General features: G+C 38.3%; 2 protein-coding genes across 2 annotated transcripts; both read left to right on the forward strand.

Annotated features, from left to right (window-relative positions):
- The first annotated feature begins 2,682 nt into the window (after positions 1-2,682).
- Positions 2,683-10,317, forward strand: LOC147841847 (uncharacterized). Its single transcript, XM_087272935.2, has 6 exons — positions 2,683-3,365; positions 4,057-4,981; positions 5,395-6,532; positions 7,542-8,502; positions 8,791-9,067; positions 9,573-10,317. Coding segments are annotated over exons 2-3 (960 nt in total). The 5' UTR covers positions 2,683-3,365; positions 4,057-4,980; the 3' UTR covers positions 6,354-6,532; positions 7,542-8,502; positions 8,791-9,067; positions 9,573-10,317.
- LOC148679637 (uncharacterized) lies at positions 7,314-13,948 on the forward strand. The gene is made up of 4 exons (XM_088651137.1): positions 7,314-8,851; positions 8,913-11,243; positions 11,631-13,085; positions 13,183-13,948. Exons 1-2 carry the CDS (start codon positions 8,842-8,844, stop codon positions 10,100-10,102), a joined length of 1,200 nt encoding a protein of 399 aa, XP_088507263.1. The 5' UTR covers positions 7,314-8,841; the 3' UTR covers positions 10,103-11,243; positions 11,631-13,085; positions 13,183-13,948.
- Positions 13,949-15,256: the final 1,308 nt, after the last annotated feature.

Genomic DNA, 15,256 nt, shown 5'->3' on the forward strand with positions numbered 1-15,256 from the left:
CATCGGTGGATTTTAAACTTGATGGTCCAGGATCAACATCGGTGATTTTTACTCTTGTTGGTCCAGGATCAACATCAGGGAATTTTACTCTTGATGGTCCAAGATCAACATCAGTGATTTTTACTCTTGATGGTCCAGGATCAACATCGGTAGATTTTACTCTTGATGGTCCAGGATCAACATCAGTGAATTTCACTCTTGATGGTCCTGGATAAACATCAGTGAATTTTACTCTTGATGGTCCAGGATCAACATCAGTTAATTTTAATCCTAATGGTCCAGGATCAACATCAGTGAATTTTACTCTTGATGGTCCAGAATCAACATCGGTGAATTTTACTCTTGATGGTCCAGGATCAACATCGGTAGATTTTACTCTTGATGATCCAGGATCAACATCAGTGAATTTTACTCTTGATGGTCCAGGATCAACATCAGTAAATTTTACTCTTGATGGTCTATGATCAACATCGGTGGATTTTACTCTTGATGGTCCAGGGTCAACATCATTGAACTTGGTCCAGGATCAACATTAGTGAATTTGAATCTTGATGGTCCAGGATCAACATCAGTGATTTTTACTCTTGATGGTCCAGGATCAACATCATTGAATTTGAATCTTGATGGTCCAGGATCAACATCAGTGAATTTTACTCTTGATGGTCCAGGATCAACATCGGTGGATTTTACTCTTGATGGTCCAGGATCAACATCACTGATTTTTACTCTTGATGGTCCAGGGTCAACATCAGTGAATTTTACTCTTGATGGTCCAGGGTCAACATCTTTGAACTTGGTCCAGGATCAACATTAGTGAATTTGAATCTTGATGGTCCAGGATCAACATCAGTGAATTTTACTCCTAATGGTCCAGGATCAACATCCGTGAATTTTACTCTTGATGGTCCGGGATCAACATCAGTGATTTTAAATCTTGATGGTCCAGGATCAACATCAGTAAATTTGAATCTTGATGGTCCAGGATCAACATCAGTGAATTTTACTCTTGATTGTCCAGGATCAACATCAGTAAATTTTACTCTTGATGGTCCAGGATCAACATCAGTGAACTTTACTCTTGATGGTCCAGGATCAACATAAGTGAATTTTACTCTTGATGATTTAGGATCAACATCGGTGGATTTTACTCTTGATGGTCCAGGATCAACATCAGTGATTTTTACTCTTGATGGTCCAGGATCAGCATCAGTGATTTTTCCTCTTGATGGTCCAGGATCAACATCGGTGGATTTTACTCTTGATGGTCCAGGATCAACATCATTGAATTTTATTATTGATGGTCCAGGATCAACATCTCTGAATTTAAATCTTGATGGTCCAGGATCAAAATCAGTGAATTTAAATCTTGATGGTCCAGGATCAACATCAGTGAATTTAAATCTTGATGGTCCAGGAACAACATCAGTAAATTTGAATCTTGATGGTCCAGGATCAACATCAGTGAATTTAAATCTTGGTGGTCTAGGATCAACATCTGTGAATTTAAATCTTGATGGTCCAGGATCAACATCAGTAAATTTGAATCTTGATGGTCCAGGATCAACATCAGTAAATTTGAATCTTGATGGTCCAGGATCAACATCAGTGAATTTTAATCTTGATGGTCCAGGATCAACATCAGTGAATTTTACTCTTGATGGTCCAGGATCAACGTCAGTACATTTTACCCTTAATGGTCCAGGATCAACATCAGTGAATTTTTCTCCTAATGGTCCAGGATCAACATCAGTGAATTTTACTCTTGATGGTCCAGGATCAACATCAGTGAATTTTACTCTTGATGGTCCAGGGTCAACATCTTTGAACTTGGTCCAGGATCAACATTTGTGAATTTGAATCTTGATGGTCCAGGATCAACATCAGTGAATTTTACTCTTGATGGTCCAGGATCAACATCAGTGAATTTTACTCTTGATGGTCCAGGGTCAACATCTTTGAACTTGGTCCAGGATCAACATAAGTAAATTTGAATCTTGATGGTCCCGGATCAACATCAGTGAATTTTACTCCTAATGGTCCAGGATCAACATCAATAAGTTTTACTCTTGATGGTCCAGGATCAACATCAGTGAATTTTACTCTTGATGGTCCAGGATCAACATCAGTAAATTTTACTCTTGATGGTCCAGGATCAACATCAGTGAATTTTACTCTTGATGGTCTATGATCAACATCGGTGGATTTTACTCTTGATGGTCCAGGGTCAACATCATTGAACTTGGTCCAGGATCAACATTAGTGAATTTGAATCTTGATGGTCCAGGATCAACATCAGTGATTTTTACTCTTGATGGTCCAGGATCAACATCATTGAATTTGAATCTTGATGGTCCAGGATCAACATCAGTGAATTTTACTCTTGATGGTCCAGGATCAACATCGGTGGATTTTACTCTTGATGGTCCAGGATCAACATCACTGATTTTTACTCTTGATGGTCCAGGGTCAACATCAGTGAATTTTACTCTTGATGGTCCAGGGTCAACATCTTTGAACTTGGTCCAGGATCAACATTAGTGAATTTGAATCTTGATGGTCCAGGATCAACATCAGTGAATTTTACTCCTAATGGTCCAGGATCAACATCCGTGAATTTTACTCTTGATGGTCCAGGATCAACATCAGTGATTTTAAATCTTGATGGTCCAGGATCAACATCAGTGAATTTTACTCTTGATTGTCCAGGATCAACATCAGTAAATTTTACTCTTGATGGTCCAGGATCAACATCAGTGAACTTTACTCTTGATGGTCCAGGATCAACATAAGTGAATTTTACTCTTGATGATCCAGGATCAACATCGGTGGATTTTACTCTTGATGGTCCAGGATCAACATCAGTGATTTTTACTCTTGATGGTCCAGGATCAGCATCAGTGATTTTTCCTCTTGATGGTCCAGGATCAACATCGGTGGATTTTACTCTTGATGGTCCAGGATCAACATCATTGAATTTTATTATTGATGGTCCAGGATCAACATCTCTGAATTTAAATCTTGATGGTCCAGGATCAAAATCAGTGAATTTAAATCTTGATGGTCCAGGATCAACATCAGTGAATTTAAATCTTGATGGTCCAGGAACAACATCAGTAAATTTGAATCTTGATGGTCCAGGATCAACATCAGTGAATTTAAATCTTGGTGGTCCAGGATCAACATCTGTGAATTTAAATCTTGATGGTCCAGGATCAACATCAGTAAATTTGAATCTTGATGGTCCAGGATCAACATCAGTAAATTTGAATCTTGATGGTCCAGGATCAACATCAGTGAATTTTAATCTTGATGGTCCAGGATCAACATCAGTGAATTTTACTCTTGATGGTCCAGGATCAACGTCAGTACATTTTACCCTTAATGGTCCAGGATCAACATCAGTGAATTTTTCTCCTAATGGTCCAGGATCAACATCAGTGAATTTTACTCTTGATGGTCCAGGATCAACATCAGTGAATTTTACTCTTGATGGTCCAGGGTCAACATCTTTGAACTTGGTCCAGGATCAACATTTGTGAATTTGAATCTTGATGGTCCAGGATCAACATCAGTGAATTTTACTCTTGATGGTCCAGGATCAACATCAGTGAATTTTACTCTTGATGGTCCAGGGTCAACATCTTTGAACTTGGTCCAGGATCAACATAAGTAAATTTGAATCTTGATGGTCCCGGATCAACATCAGTGAATTTTACTCCTAATGGTCCAGGATCAACATCAATAAGTTTTACTCTTGATGGTCCAGGATCAACATCAGTGAATTTTACTCTTGATGGTCCAGGATCAACATCAGTAAATTTTACTCTTGATGGTCCAGGATCAACATCAGTGAATTTTACTCTTGATGGTCTATGATCAACATCGGTGGATTTTACTCTTGATGGTCCAGGGTCAACATCATTGAACTTGGTCCAGGATCAACATTAGTGAATTTGAATCTTGATGGTCCAGGATCAACATCAGTGATTTTTACTCTTGATGGTCCAGGATCAACATCATTGAATTTGAATCTTGATGGTCCAGGATCAACATCAGTGAATTTTACTCTTGATGGTCCAGGATCAACATCGGTGGATTTTACTCTTGATGGTCCAGGATCAACATCACTGATTTTTACTCTTGATGGTCCAGGGTCAACATCAGTGAATTTTACTCTTGATGGTCCAGGGTCAACATCTTTGAACTTGGTCCAGGATCAACATTAGTGAATTTGAATCTTGATGGTCCAGGATCAACATCAGTGAATTTTACTCCTAATGGTCCAGGATCAACATCCGTGAATTTTACTCTTGATGGTCCAGGATCAACATCAGTGATTTTAAATCTTGATGGTCCAGGATCAACATCAGTGAATTTTACTCTTGATTGTCCAGGATCAACATCAGTAAATTTTACTCTTGATGGTCCAGGATCAACATCAGTGAACTTTACTCTTGATGGTCCAGGATCAACATAAGTGAATTTTACTCTTGATGATCCAGGATCAACATCGGTGGATTTTACTCTTGATGGTCCAGGATCAACATCAGTGATTTTTACTCTTGATGGTCCAGGATCAGCATCAGTGATTTTTCCTCTTGATGGTCCAGGATCAACATCGGTGGATTTTACTCTTGATGGTCCAGGATCAACATCATTGAATTTTATTATTGATGGTCCAGGATCAACATCTCTGAATTTAAATCTTGATGGTCCAGGATCAAAATCAGTGAATTTAAATCTTGATGGTCCAGGATCAACATCAGTGAATTTAAATCTTGATGGTCCAGGAACAACATCAGTAAATTTGAATCTTGATGGTCCAGGATCAACATCAGTGAATTTAAATCTTGGTGGTCCAGGATCAACATCTGTGAATTTAAATCTTGATGGTCCAGGATCAACATCAGTAAATTTGAATCTTGATGGTCCAGGATCAACATCAGTAAATTTGAATCTTGATGGTCCAGGATCAACATCAGTGAATTTTAATCTTGATGGTCCAGGATCAACATCAGTGAATTTTACTCTTGATGGTCCAGGATCAACGTCAGTACATTTTACCCTTAATGGTCCAGGATCAACATCAGTGAATTTTTCTCCTAATGGTCCAGGATCAACATCAGTGAATTTTACTCTTGATGGTCCAGGATCAACATCAGTGAATTTTACTCTTGATGGTCCAGGGTCAACATCTTTGAACTTGGTCCAGGATCAACATTTGTGAATTTGAATCTTGATGGTCCAGGATCAACATCAGTGAATTTTACTCTTGATGGTCCAGGATCAACATCAGTGAATTTTACTCTTGATGGTCCAGGGTCAACATCTTTGAACTTGGTCCAGGATCAACATAAGTAAATTTGAATCTTGATGGTCCAGGATCAACATCAGTGAATTTTACTCCTAATGGTCCAGGATCAACATCAGTAAGTTTTACTCTTGATGGTCAAGGATCAACATCAGTAAATTTTACTCTTGATGGTCCAGGATCAACATCAGTGAATTTTACTCTTGATGGTCCAGGATCAACATCAGTGAATTTTACTCTTGATGGTCCAGGATCAACATCGGTGGATTTTACTCTTGATGTTCCAGGATCAACATCAGTGATTTTTACTCTTGATGGTCCAGGATTAGCATCAGTGATTTTTACTCTTGATGGTCCAGGATCAACATCGGTGGATTTTACTCTTGATGGTCCAGGATCAACATTGAATTTTATTATTGATGGTCCAGGATCAACATCAGTGAATTTCAATCTTGATGGTCCAGGATCAACATCAGTGAATTTAAATTTTGATGGTCCAGGATCAACATCAGTAAATTTGAATCTTGATGGTCCAGGATCAACATCAGTGAATTTTACTCCTAATGGTCCAGGATCAACATCAGTGAATTTGAATCTTGATGGTCCAGGATCAACATCAGTGAATTTTACTCTTGATGGTCCAGGATCAACATCAGTACATTTTACCCTTAATGGTCCAGGATCAACATCAGTGAATTTTACTCCTAATGGTCCAGGATCAACATCAGTGAATTTTACTCTTGATGGTCCAGGATCAACATCAGTGGATTTTACTCTTAATGGTCCAGGATCAACATCAGTTAATTTTACTCTTGATGGTCCAGGATCAACATCAGTGATTTTTACTCTTGATGGTCCAGGATCAACATCAGTGAATTTTACTCTTGATGGTCCAGGATCAACATCACTAAATTTTACTCTTGATGGTCCAGGATCAACATCAGTGAATTTTACTCTTGATGGTCCAGGATCAAAATCAGTGAATTTTACTCTTGATGGTCCAGGGTCAACATCTTTGAACTTGGTCCAGGATCAACATTAGTGAATTTGAATCTTGATGGTCCAGGATCAACATCTGTGAATTTTATTATTGATGGTCCAGAATCAACATCAGTAAATTTGAATCTTGATGGTCCAGGATCAACATCAGTGAATTTTACTCCTTATGGTCCAGGATCAACATCAGTGAATTTTACTCTTGATGGTCCAGGATCAACATCAGTGAATTTTACTCTTGATTGTCCAGAATCAACATCAGTAAATTTGAATCTTGATGGTCCAGGATCAACATCAGTGAATTTTACTCATAATGGTCCAGGATCAACATCGGTTGATTTTACTCTTGATGGTCCAGGATCAACATAAGCTAATTTTACTCTTGATGGTCCAGGATCAACATCGGTGGATTTTTTTCTTGATGGTCCAGTATCAACATCAGTGATTTTTAGTCTTGATGGTCCAGGATCAACATCAGTGATTTTTACTCTTGATGGTCTAGGATCAACATCGGTGGATTTTATTATTGATGGTCCAGAATCAACATCAGTAAATTTGAATCTTGATGGTCCAGGATCAACATCAGTGAATTTTACTCATAATGGTCCAGGATCAACATCGGTTGATTTTACTCTTGATGGTCCAGGATCAACATCAGTAAATTTTACTCTTGATGGTCCAGGATCAACATCAGTGAATTTTACTCTTGATGGTCCAGGATCAACATCGGTGGATTTTACTCTTGATGGTCCAGGATCAACATCATTTAATTTTATTATTGATGGTCCAGGATCAACATTGGTCAATTTAAATCTTGATGGTCCAGAATCAACATCAGTAAATTTGAATCTTGATGGTCCAGGATCAACATCAGTGAATTTAAATCTTGATGGTCCAGGATCAACATCAGTAAATTTGAATCTTGATGGTCCAGGATCAACATCAGTGAATTTAAATCTTGATGGGCTAGGATCAACATCAGTAAATTTGAATCTTGATGGTCCAGGATCAACATCAGTGAATTTAAATCTTGATGGTCCAGGATCAACATCAGTGAATTTTACTCCTAATGGTCCAGGATCAACATCAGTGAATTTGAATATTGATGGTCCAGGATCAACATCAGTGAATTTAAATCTTGAAGGTCCAGGATCAACATCAGTGAATTTTACTCCTAATGGTCCAGGATCAACATCAGTGAATTTGAATATTGATGGTCCAGGATCAACATCAGTGAATTTTACTCTTGATGGTCCAGGATCAACATCAGTACATTTTACCCTTAATGGTCCAGGATCAACATCAGTGAATTTTACTCCTAATGGTCCAGGATCAACATCAGTAAATTTTACTCTTGATGGTCCAGGATCAACATCAGTGAATTTTACTCTTAATGGTCCAGGATCAACATCAGTGAATTTTACTCTTGATGGTCCAGGATCAACATCAGTGATTTTTACTCTTGATGGTCCAGGATCAACATCAGTAAATTTTACTCTTGATGGTCCAGGATCAACATCAGTGAATTTTACTCTTGATGGTCCAATATCAACATCAGTGAATTTTACTCTTGATGGTCCAGGATCAACATCAGTGAATTTTACTCTTGATGGTCCAGGATCAACATTAGTGAATTTTACTCTTGATGGTCCAGGATCAACATCGGTGAATTTTACTCTTGATGGTCCAGGATCAACATCAGTGAATTTTACTCTTGATGGTCCAGGATCAACATCGGTGAATTTTACTCTTGATGGTCCAGGATCAACATCAGTGGTTTTTACTCTTGATGGTCCAGGATCAACATTAGTGAATTTTACTCTTGATGGTCCAGGATCAACATCGGTGGATTTGACTCTTGATGGTCCAGGATCAACATCAGTGAATTTTACTCTTGATGGTCCAGGATCAACATCTTTGAACTTGATCCAGGATCAACATTAGTGAATTTGAATCTTGATGGTCCAGGATCAACATCAGTGAATTTTACTCTTGATGGTCCAGGATCAACATCAGTGATTTTTACTCTTGATGGTCCAGGATCAGCATCAGTGATTTTTACTCTTGATGGTCCAGGATCAGCATCAGTGATTTTTACTCTTGATGGTCCAGGATCAACATCGGTGGATTTTACTCTTGATGGTCCAGGATCAACATCATTGAATTTTATTATTGATGGTCCAGGATCAACATCTGTGAATTTAAATCTTGATGGTCCAGGATCAACATCAGTGATTTAAATCTTGATGGTCCAGGATCAACATCAGTAAATTTGAATCTTGATGGTCCTGGATCAACATCAGTGAATTTAAATCTTGATGGTCCAGGATCAACATCAGTAAATTTGAATCTTGATGGTCCAGGATCAACATCAGTGAATTTGAATCTTGATGGTCCAGGATCAACATCAATACATTTTACCCTTAATGGTCCAGGATCAATATCAGTGAATTTTTCTCCTAATGGTCCAGGATCAACATCAGTGAATTTTACTCTTGATGGTCCAGGATCAACATCAGTGAATTTTACTCTTGATGGTCCAGGGTCAACATCTTTGAACTTGGTCCAGGATCAACATTAGTGAATTTGAATCTTGATGGTCCAGGATCAACATCAGTGAATTTTACTCTTGATGGTCCAGGATCAACATCAGTAAATTTTACTCTTGATGGTCCAGGATCAACATCAGTGAATTTTACTCTTGATGGTCCAGGATCAACATCAGTGAATTTTACTCTTGATGGTCCAGGATCAACATCAGTGGATTTTACTCTTGATGGTCCAGGATCAGCATCAGTGATTTTTACTCTTGATGGTCCAGGATCAACATCGGTGGATTTTACTCTTGATGGTCCAGGATCAACATCATTGAATTTTATTATTGATGGTCCAGGATCAACATCGGTGAATTTAAATCTTGATGGTCCAGGATCAACATCAGTGAATTTAAATCTTGATGGTCCAGGATCAACATCAGTAAAATTGAATCTTGATGGTCCAGGATCAACATCAGTGAATTTAAATCTTGATGGTCCAGGATCAACATCAGTAAATTTGAATCTTGATAGTCCAGGATCAACATCAGTGAATTTTACTCCTAATGGTCCGGGATCAACATCAGTGTATTTGAACCTTGATGGTCCAGGATCAACATCAGTGAATTTTACTCTTAATGGTCCAGGATCAACATCAGTGAATTTTACTCTTCATGGTCCAGGATCAACATCAGTGATTTTTACTCTTGATGGTCCAGGATTAACATCAGTGAATTTTACTCTTGATGGTCCAGGATCAACATCAGTGAATTTTACTCTTGATGGTCCAGGATCAACATTAGTGAATTTTACTCTTGATGGTCCAGGATCAACATCGGTGAATTTTACTCTTGATGGTCCAGGATCAACATCAGTGAATTTTACTCTTGATGGTCCAGGATCAACATCGGTGAATTTTACTCTTGATGGTCCAGGATCAACATCAGTGATTTTTACTCTTGATGGTCCAGGATCAACATCAGTGAATTTGAGTCTTGATGGTCCAGGATCAACATTAGTGAATATTACTCTTGAAGGTCCAGGATCAACATCGGTGGATTTGACTCTTGATGGTCCAGGATCAACATCAGTGAATTTTACTCTTGATGGTCCAGGATCAACATCAGTGAATTTTACTCTTGATGGTCCAGGATCAACATCAGTGAATTTTACTCTTGATGGTCCAGGATCAACATCAGTGAATTTTACTCTTGATGGTCCAGGGTCAACATCATTGAACTTGATCCAGGATCAACATTAGTGAATTTGAATCTTGATGGTCCAGGATCAACATCAGTAAATTTGAATCTTGATGGTCCAGGATCAACATCAGTGAATTTTACTCCTAATGGTCCAGGATCAACATCAGTAAATTTTACTCTTGATGATCTAGGATCAACATCAGTGAATTTTACTCTTGATGGTCCAGGATCAACATCAGTGAATTTCACTCTTGATGGTCCAGGATCAGCATCAGTGATTTTTACTCTTGATGGTCCAGGATCAACATCGGTGGATTTTACTCTTGATGTTCCTGGATCAACATCATTGAATTTTATTATTGATGGTCCAGGATCAACATCTGTGAATTTAAATCTTGATGGTCCAGGATCAAAATCAGTGAATTTAAATCTTGATGGTCCAGGATCAACATCAGTGATTTTAAATCTTGATGGTCCAGGATCAACATAAGTAAATTTGAATCTTGATGGTCCTGGATCAACATCAGTGAATTTAAATCTTGATGGTCCAGGATCAACATCAGTAAATTTGAATCTTGATGGTCCAGGATCAACATCAGTGAATTTGAATCTTGATGGTCCAGGATCAACATCAGTGAATTTTACTCTTGATGGTCCAGGATCAACATCAGTAAATTTGAATCTTGATGGTCCAGGATCAACATCAGTGAATTTTTCTCCTAATGGTCCAGGATCAACATCAGTGAATTTTACTCTTGATGGTCCAGGATCAACATCAGTGAATTTTACTCTTGATGGTCCAGGGTCAACATCTTTGAACTTGGTCCAGGATCAACATTAGTGAATTTGAATCTTGATGGTCCAGGATCAACATCGATGAATTTTACTTCTAATGGTCCAGGATCAACATCAGTAAATTTTACTCTTGATGGTCCAAGATCAACATCAGTGAATTTTACTCTTGATGGTCCAGGATCAACATCAGTAAATTTTACTCTTGATGGTCCAGGATCAACATCAGTGAATTTTACTCTTGATGGTCCAGGATCAACATCAGTGAATTTTACTTCTAATGGTCCAGGATCAACATCAGTAAATTTTACTCTTGATGGTCCAAGATCAACATCAGTGAATTTTACTCTTGATGGTCCAGGATCAACATCAGTGAATTTTACTCCTAATGGTCCGGGATCAACATCAGTGACTTTGAATCTTGATGGTCCAGGATCAACATCAGTGAATTTTACTCCTAATGGTCCAGGATCAACATCAGTAAATTTTACTCTTGATGGTCCAGGATCAACATCAGTGAATTTTACTCTTAATGGTCCAGGATCAACATCAGTGAATTTTACTCTTCATGGTCCAGGATCAACATCAGTAAATTTGCATCTTGGTGGTCCAGGATCAACATCAGTGAATTTTACTCATAATGGTCCAGGATCAACATCGGTTGATTTTACTCTTGATGGTCCAGGATCAACATCAGTGAATTTTACTCTTGATGGTCCAGGATCAACATCAGTGAATTTTACTCTTGATGGTCCAGGGTCAACATCTTTGAACTTGGTACAGGATCAACATTAGTGAATTTGAATCTTGATGGTCCAGGATCAACATCGGTGAATTTTATTATTGATGGTCCAGGATCAACATCAGTAAATTTGAATCTTGATGGTCCAGGATCAACATCAGTGAATTTTACTATTGATGGTCCAGGATCAACATCAGTAAATTTTACTCTTGATGGTTCAGGATCAACATCAGTGAATTTTACTCTTGATGGTCCAGGATCAACATCAGTAAATTTTACACTTGATGGTCCAGGATCAACATAAGTGAATTTTACTCTTGATGGTCCAGGATCAACATAAGTGAATTTTACTCTTGATGGTCCAGGATCAACATCAGTAAATTTGAATCTTGATGGTCCAGGATCAACATCAGTGAATTTAAATCTTGATGGTCCAGGATCAACATCAGTAAATTTGAATCTTGATGGTCCAGGATCAACATCAGTGAATTTTACTCCTAATGGTCCGGGATCAACATCAGTGAATTTGAATCTTGATGGTCCAGGATCAACATCAGTGAATTTTACTCTTGATGGTCCAGGATCAACATCAGTGAATTTTACTCCTAATGGTCCAGGATCAACATCAGTAAATTTTACTCTTGATGGTCCAGGATCAACATCAGTGAATTTTACTCTTAATGGTCCAGGATCAACATCAGTGAATTTTACTCTTCATGGTCCAGGATCAACATCAGTAAATTTGAATCTTGATGGTCCAGGATCAACATCAGTGAATTTTACTCATAATGGTCCAGGATCAACATCAGTGAATTTTACTCTTGATGGTCCAGGATCAACATCAGTGAATTTTACTCTTGATGGTCCAGGGTCAACATCTTTGAACTTGGTACAGGATCAACATTAGTGAATTTGAATCTTGATGGTCCAGGATCAACATCGGTGAATTTTATTATTGATGGTCCAGGATCAACATCAGTAAATTTGAATCTTGATGGTCCAGGATCAACATCAGTGAATTTTACTATTGATGGTCCAGGATCAACATCAGTAAATTTTACTCTTGATGGTCCAGGATCAACATCAGTAAATTTTACACTTGATGGTCCAGGATCAACATAAGTGAATTTTACTCTTGATGGTCCAGGATCAACATCGGTGTATTTTACTCTTGATGGTCCAGGATCAACATCAGTGATTTTTAGTCTTGATGGTCCAGGATCAACATCAGTGATTTTTACTCTTGATGGTCCAGGATCAACATCGGTGGATTTTACTCTTGATGGTCTAGGATCAACATCAGTGAATTTAAATCTTGATGGTCCAGGATCCACATCAGTGAATTTATATCTTGATGGTACAGGATCAACATCAGTAAATTTGAATCTTGATGGTCCAGGATCAACATCAGTGAATTTTACTCCTAACGCTCCCGGATCAACATCAGTGAATTTGAATCTTGATGGTCCAGGATCAACATCAGTGAATTTTACTCTTGATGGTCCAGGGTCAACATCTTTGAACTTGGTCCAGGATCAACATTAGTGAATTTGAATCTTGATGGTCCAGGATCAACATCGGTGAATTTTATTATTGATGTTCCAGGATCAACATCAGTAAATTTGAATCTTGATGGTCCAGGATCAACATCAGTGAATTTTACTCCTAATGGTCCAGGATCAACATCAGTAAATTTTACTCTTGATGGTCCAGGATCAACATCAGTGAATTTTACTCTTGATGGTCCAGGATCAACATCAGTAAATTTTACTCTTGATGGTCCAGGATCAACATCAGTGAATTTTACTCTTGATGGTCCAGGATCAACATCAGTGAATTTTACTCTTGATGGTCCAGGATCAACATCGATGGATTTTACTCTTGATGGTCCAGGATCAACATCAGTGATTTTTACTCTTGATGGTCCAGGATCAGCATCAGTGATTTTTACTCTTGATGGTCCAGGATCAACATCGGTGGATTTTACTCTTGATGGTCCAGGATCAACATCAGTGATTTTTACTCTTGATGGTCCAGCATCAGCATCATTGATTTTTCCTCTTGATGGTCCAGGATCAACATCGGTGGATTTTACTCTTGATGGTCCAGGATCAACATCATTGAATTTTATTATTTATGGTCCAGGATCAACATCTGTGAATTTGAATCTTGATGGTCCAGGATCAACATCAGTGAATTTAAATCTTGATGGTCCAGGATCAACATCAGTAAATTTGAATCTTGATGGTCCAGGATCAACATCAGTGAATTTAAATCTTGATGGTCCAGGATCAACATCAGTAAATTTGAATCTTGATGGTCCAGGATCAACATCAGTGAATTTGAATCTTGATGGTCCAGGATCAACATCGGTGAATTTTATTATTGATGGTCCAGGATCAACATCAATAAATTTGAATCTTGATGGTCCAGGATCAACATCGGTGGATTTTACTCTTGATGGTCCAGGATCAACATCGGTGGATTTTACTCTTGATGGTCCAGGATCAGCATCAGTGATTTTTACTCTTGATGGTCCAGGATCAACATTGGTGGATTTTACTCTTGATGGTCCAGGATCAACATCAGTAAATTTGAATCTTGATGGTCCAGGATCAACATCAGTGAATTTAAATCTTGATGGTCCAGGATCAACATCAGTAAATTTGAATCTTGATGGTCCAGGATCAACATCAGTGAATTTTACTATTGATGGTCCAGGATCAACATCAGTGAATTTTACTCTTGATGGTCCAGGATCAACATCAGTACATTTTACCCTTAATGGTCCAGGATCAACATCAGTGAATTTTACTCCTAATGGTCCAGGATCAACATCAGTAAATTTTACTCTTGATGGTCCAGGATCAACATCAGTGAATTTTACTCTTAATAGTCCAGGATCAACATCAGTGAATTTTACTCTTGATGGTCCCGGATCAACATCAGTGAATTTTACTCTTGATGGTCCAGGATCAACATTAGTGAATTTTACTCTTGATGGTCCAGGATCAACATCGGTGAATTTTACTCTTGATGGTCCAGGATCAACATCAGTGAATTTTACTCTTGATGGTCCAGGATCAACATCGGTGAATTTTACTCTTGATGGTCCAGGATCAACATCAGTGAATTTTACTCTTGATGGTCCAGGATCAACATCGGTGAATTTTACTCTTGATGGTCCAGGATCAACATCAGTGAATTTTACTCTTGATGGTCCAGGATCAACATCGGTGAATTTTACTCTTGATGGTCCAGGATCAACATCGGTGAATTTTACTCTTGATGGTCCAGGATCAACATCAGTGATTTTTACTCTTGATGGTCCAGGATCAACATCAGTGAATTTGAGTCTTGATGGTCCAGGATCAACATTAGTGAATATTACTCTTGATGGTCCAGGATCAACATCGGTGGATTTGACTCTTGATGGTCCAGGATCAACATCAGTGAATTTTACTCTTGATGGTCCAGGATCAACATTAGTGAATTTGAATCTTGATGGTCCAGGATCAACATCAGTAAATTTGAATCTTGATGGTCCAGGATCAACATCAGTGAATTTTACTCCTAATGGTCCAGGATCAACATCAGTAAATTTTACTCTTGATGGTCCAGGATCAACATCCGTGAATTTTACTCTTGATGGTCCAGGATCAACATCGGTGGATTTGAC

This window comes from Danio rerio, chromosome 11, assembly GCF_052040795.2.
Source record: "Danio rerio strain M-AB ecotype USA chromosome 11, GRCz13ab, whole genome shotgun sequence".
Taxonomy (NCBI): Eukaryota; Metazoa; Chordata; class Actinopteri; order Cypriniformes; family Danionidae; genus Danio; species Danio rerio.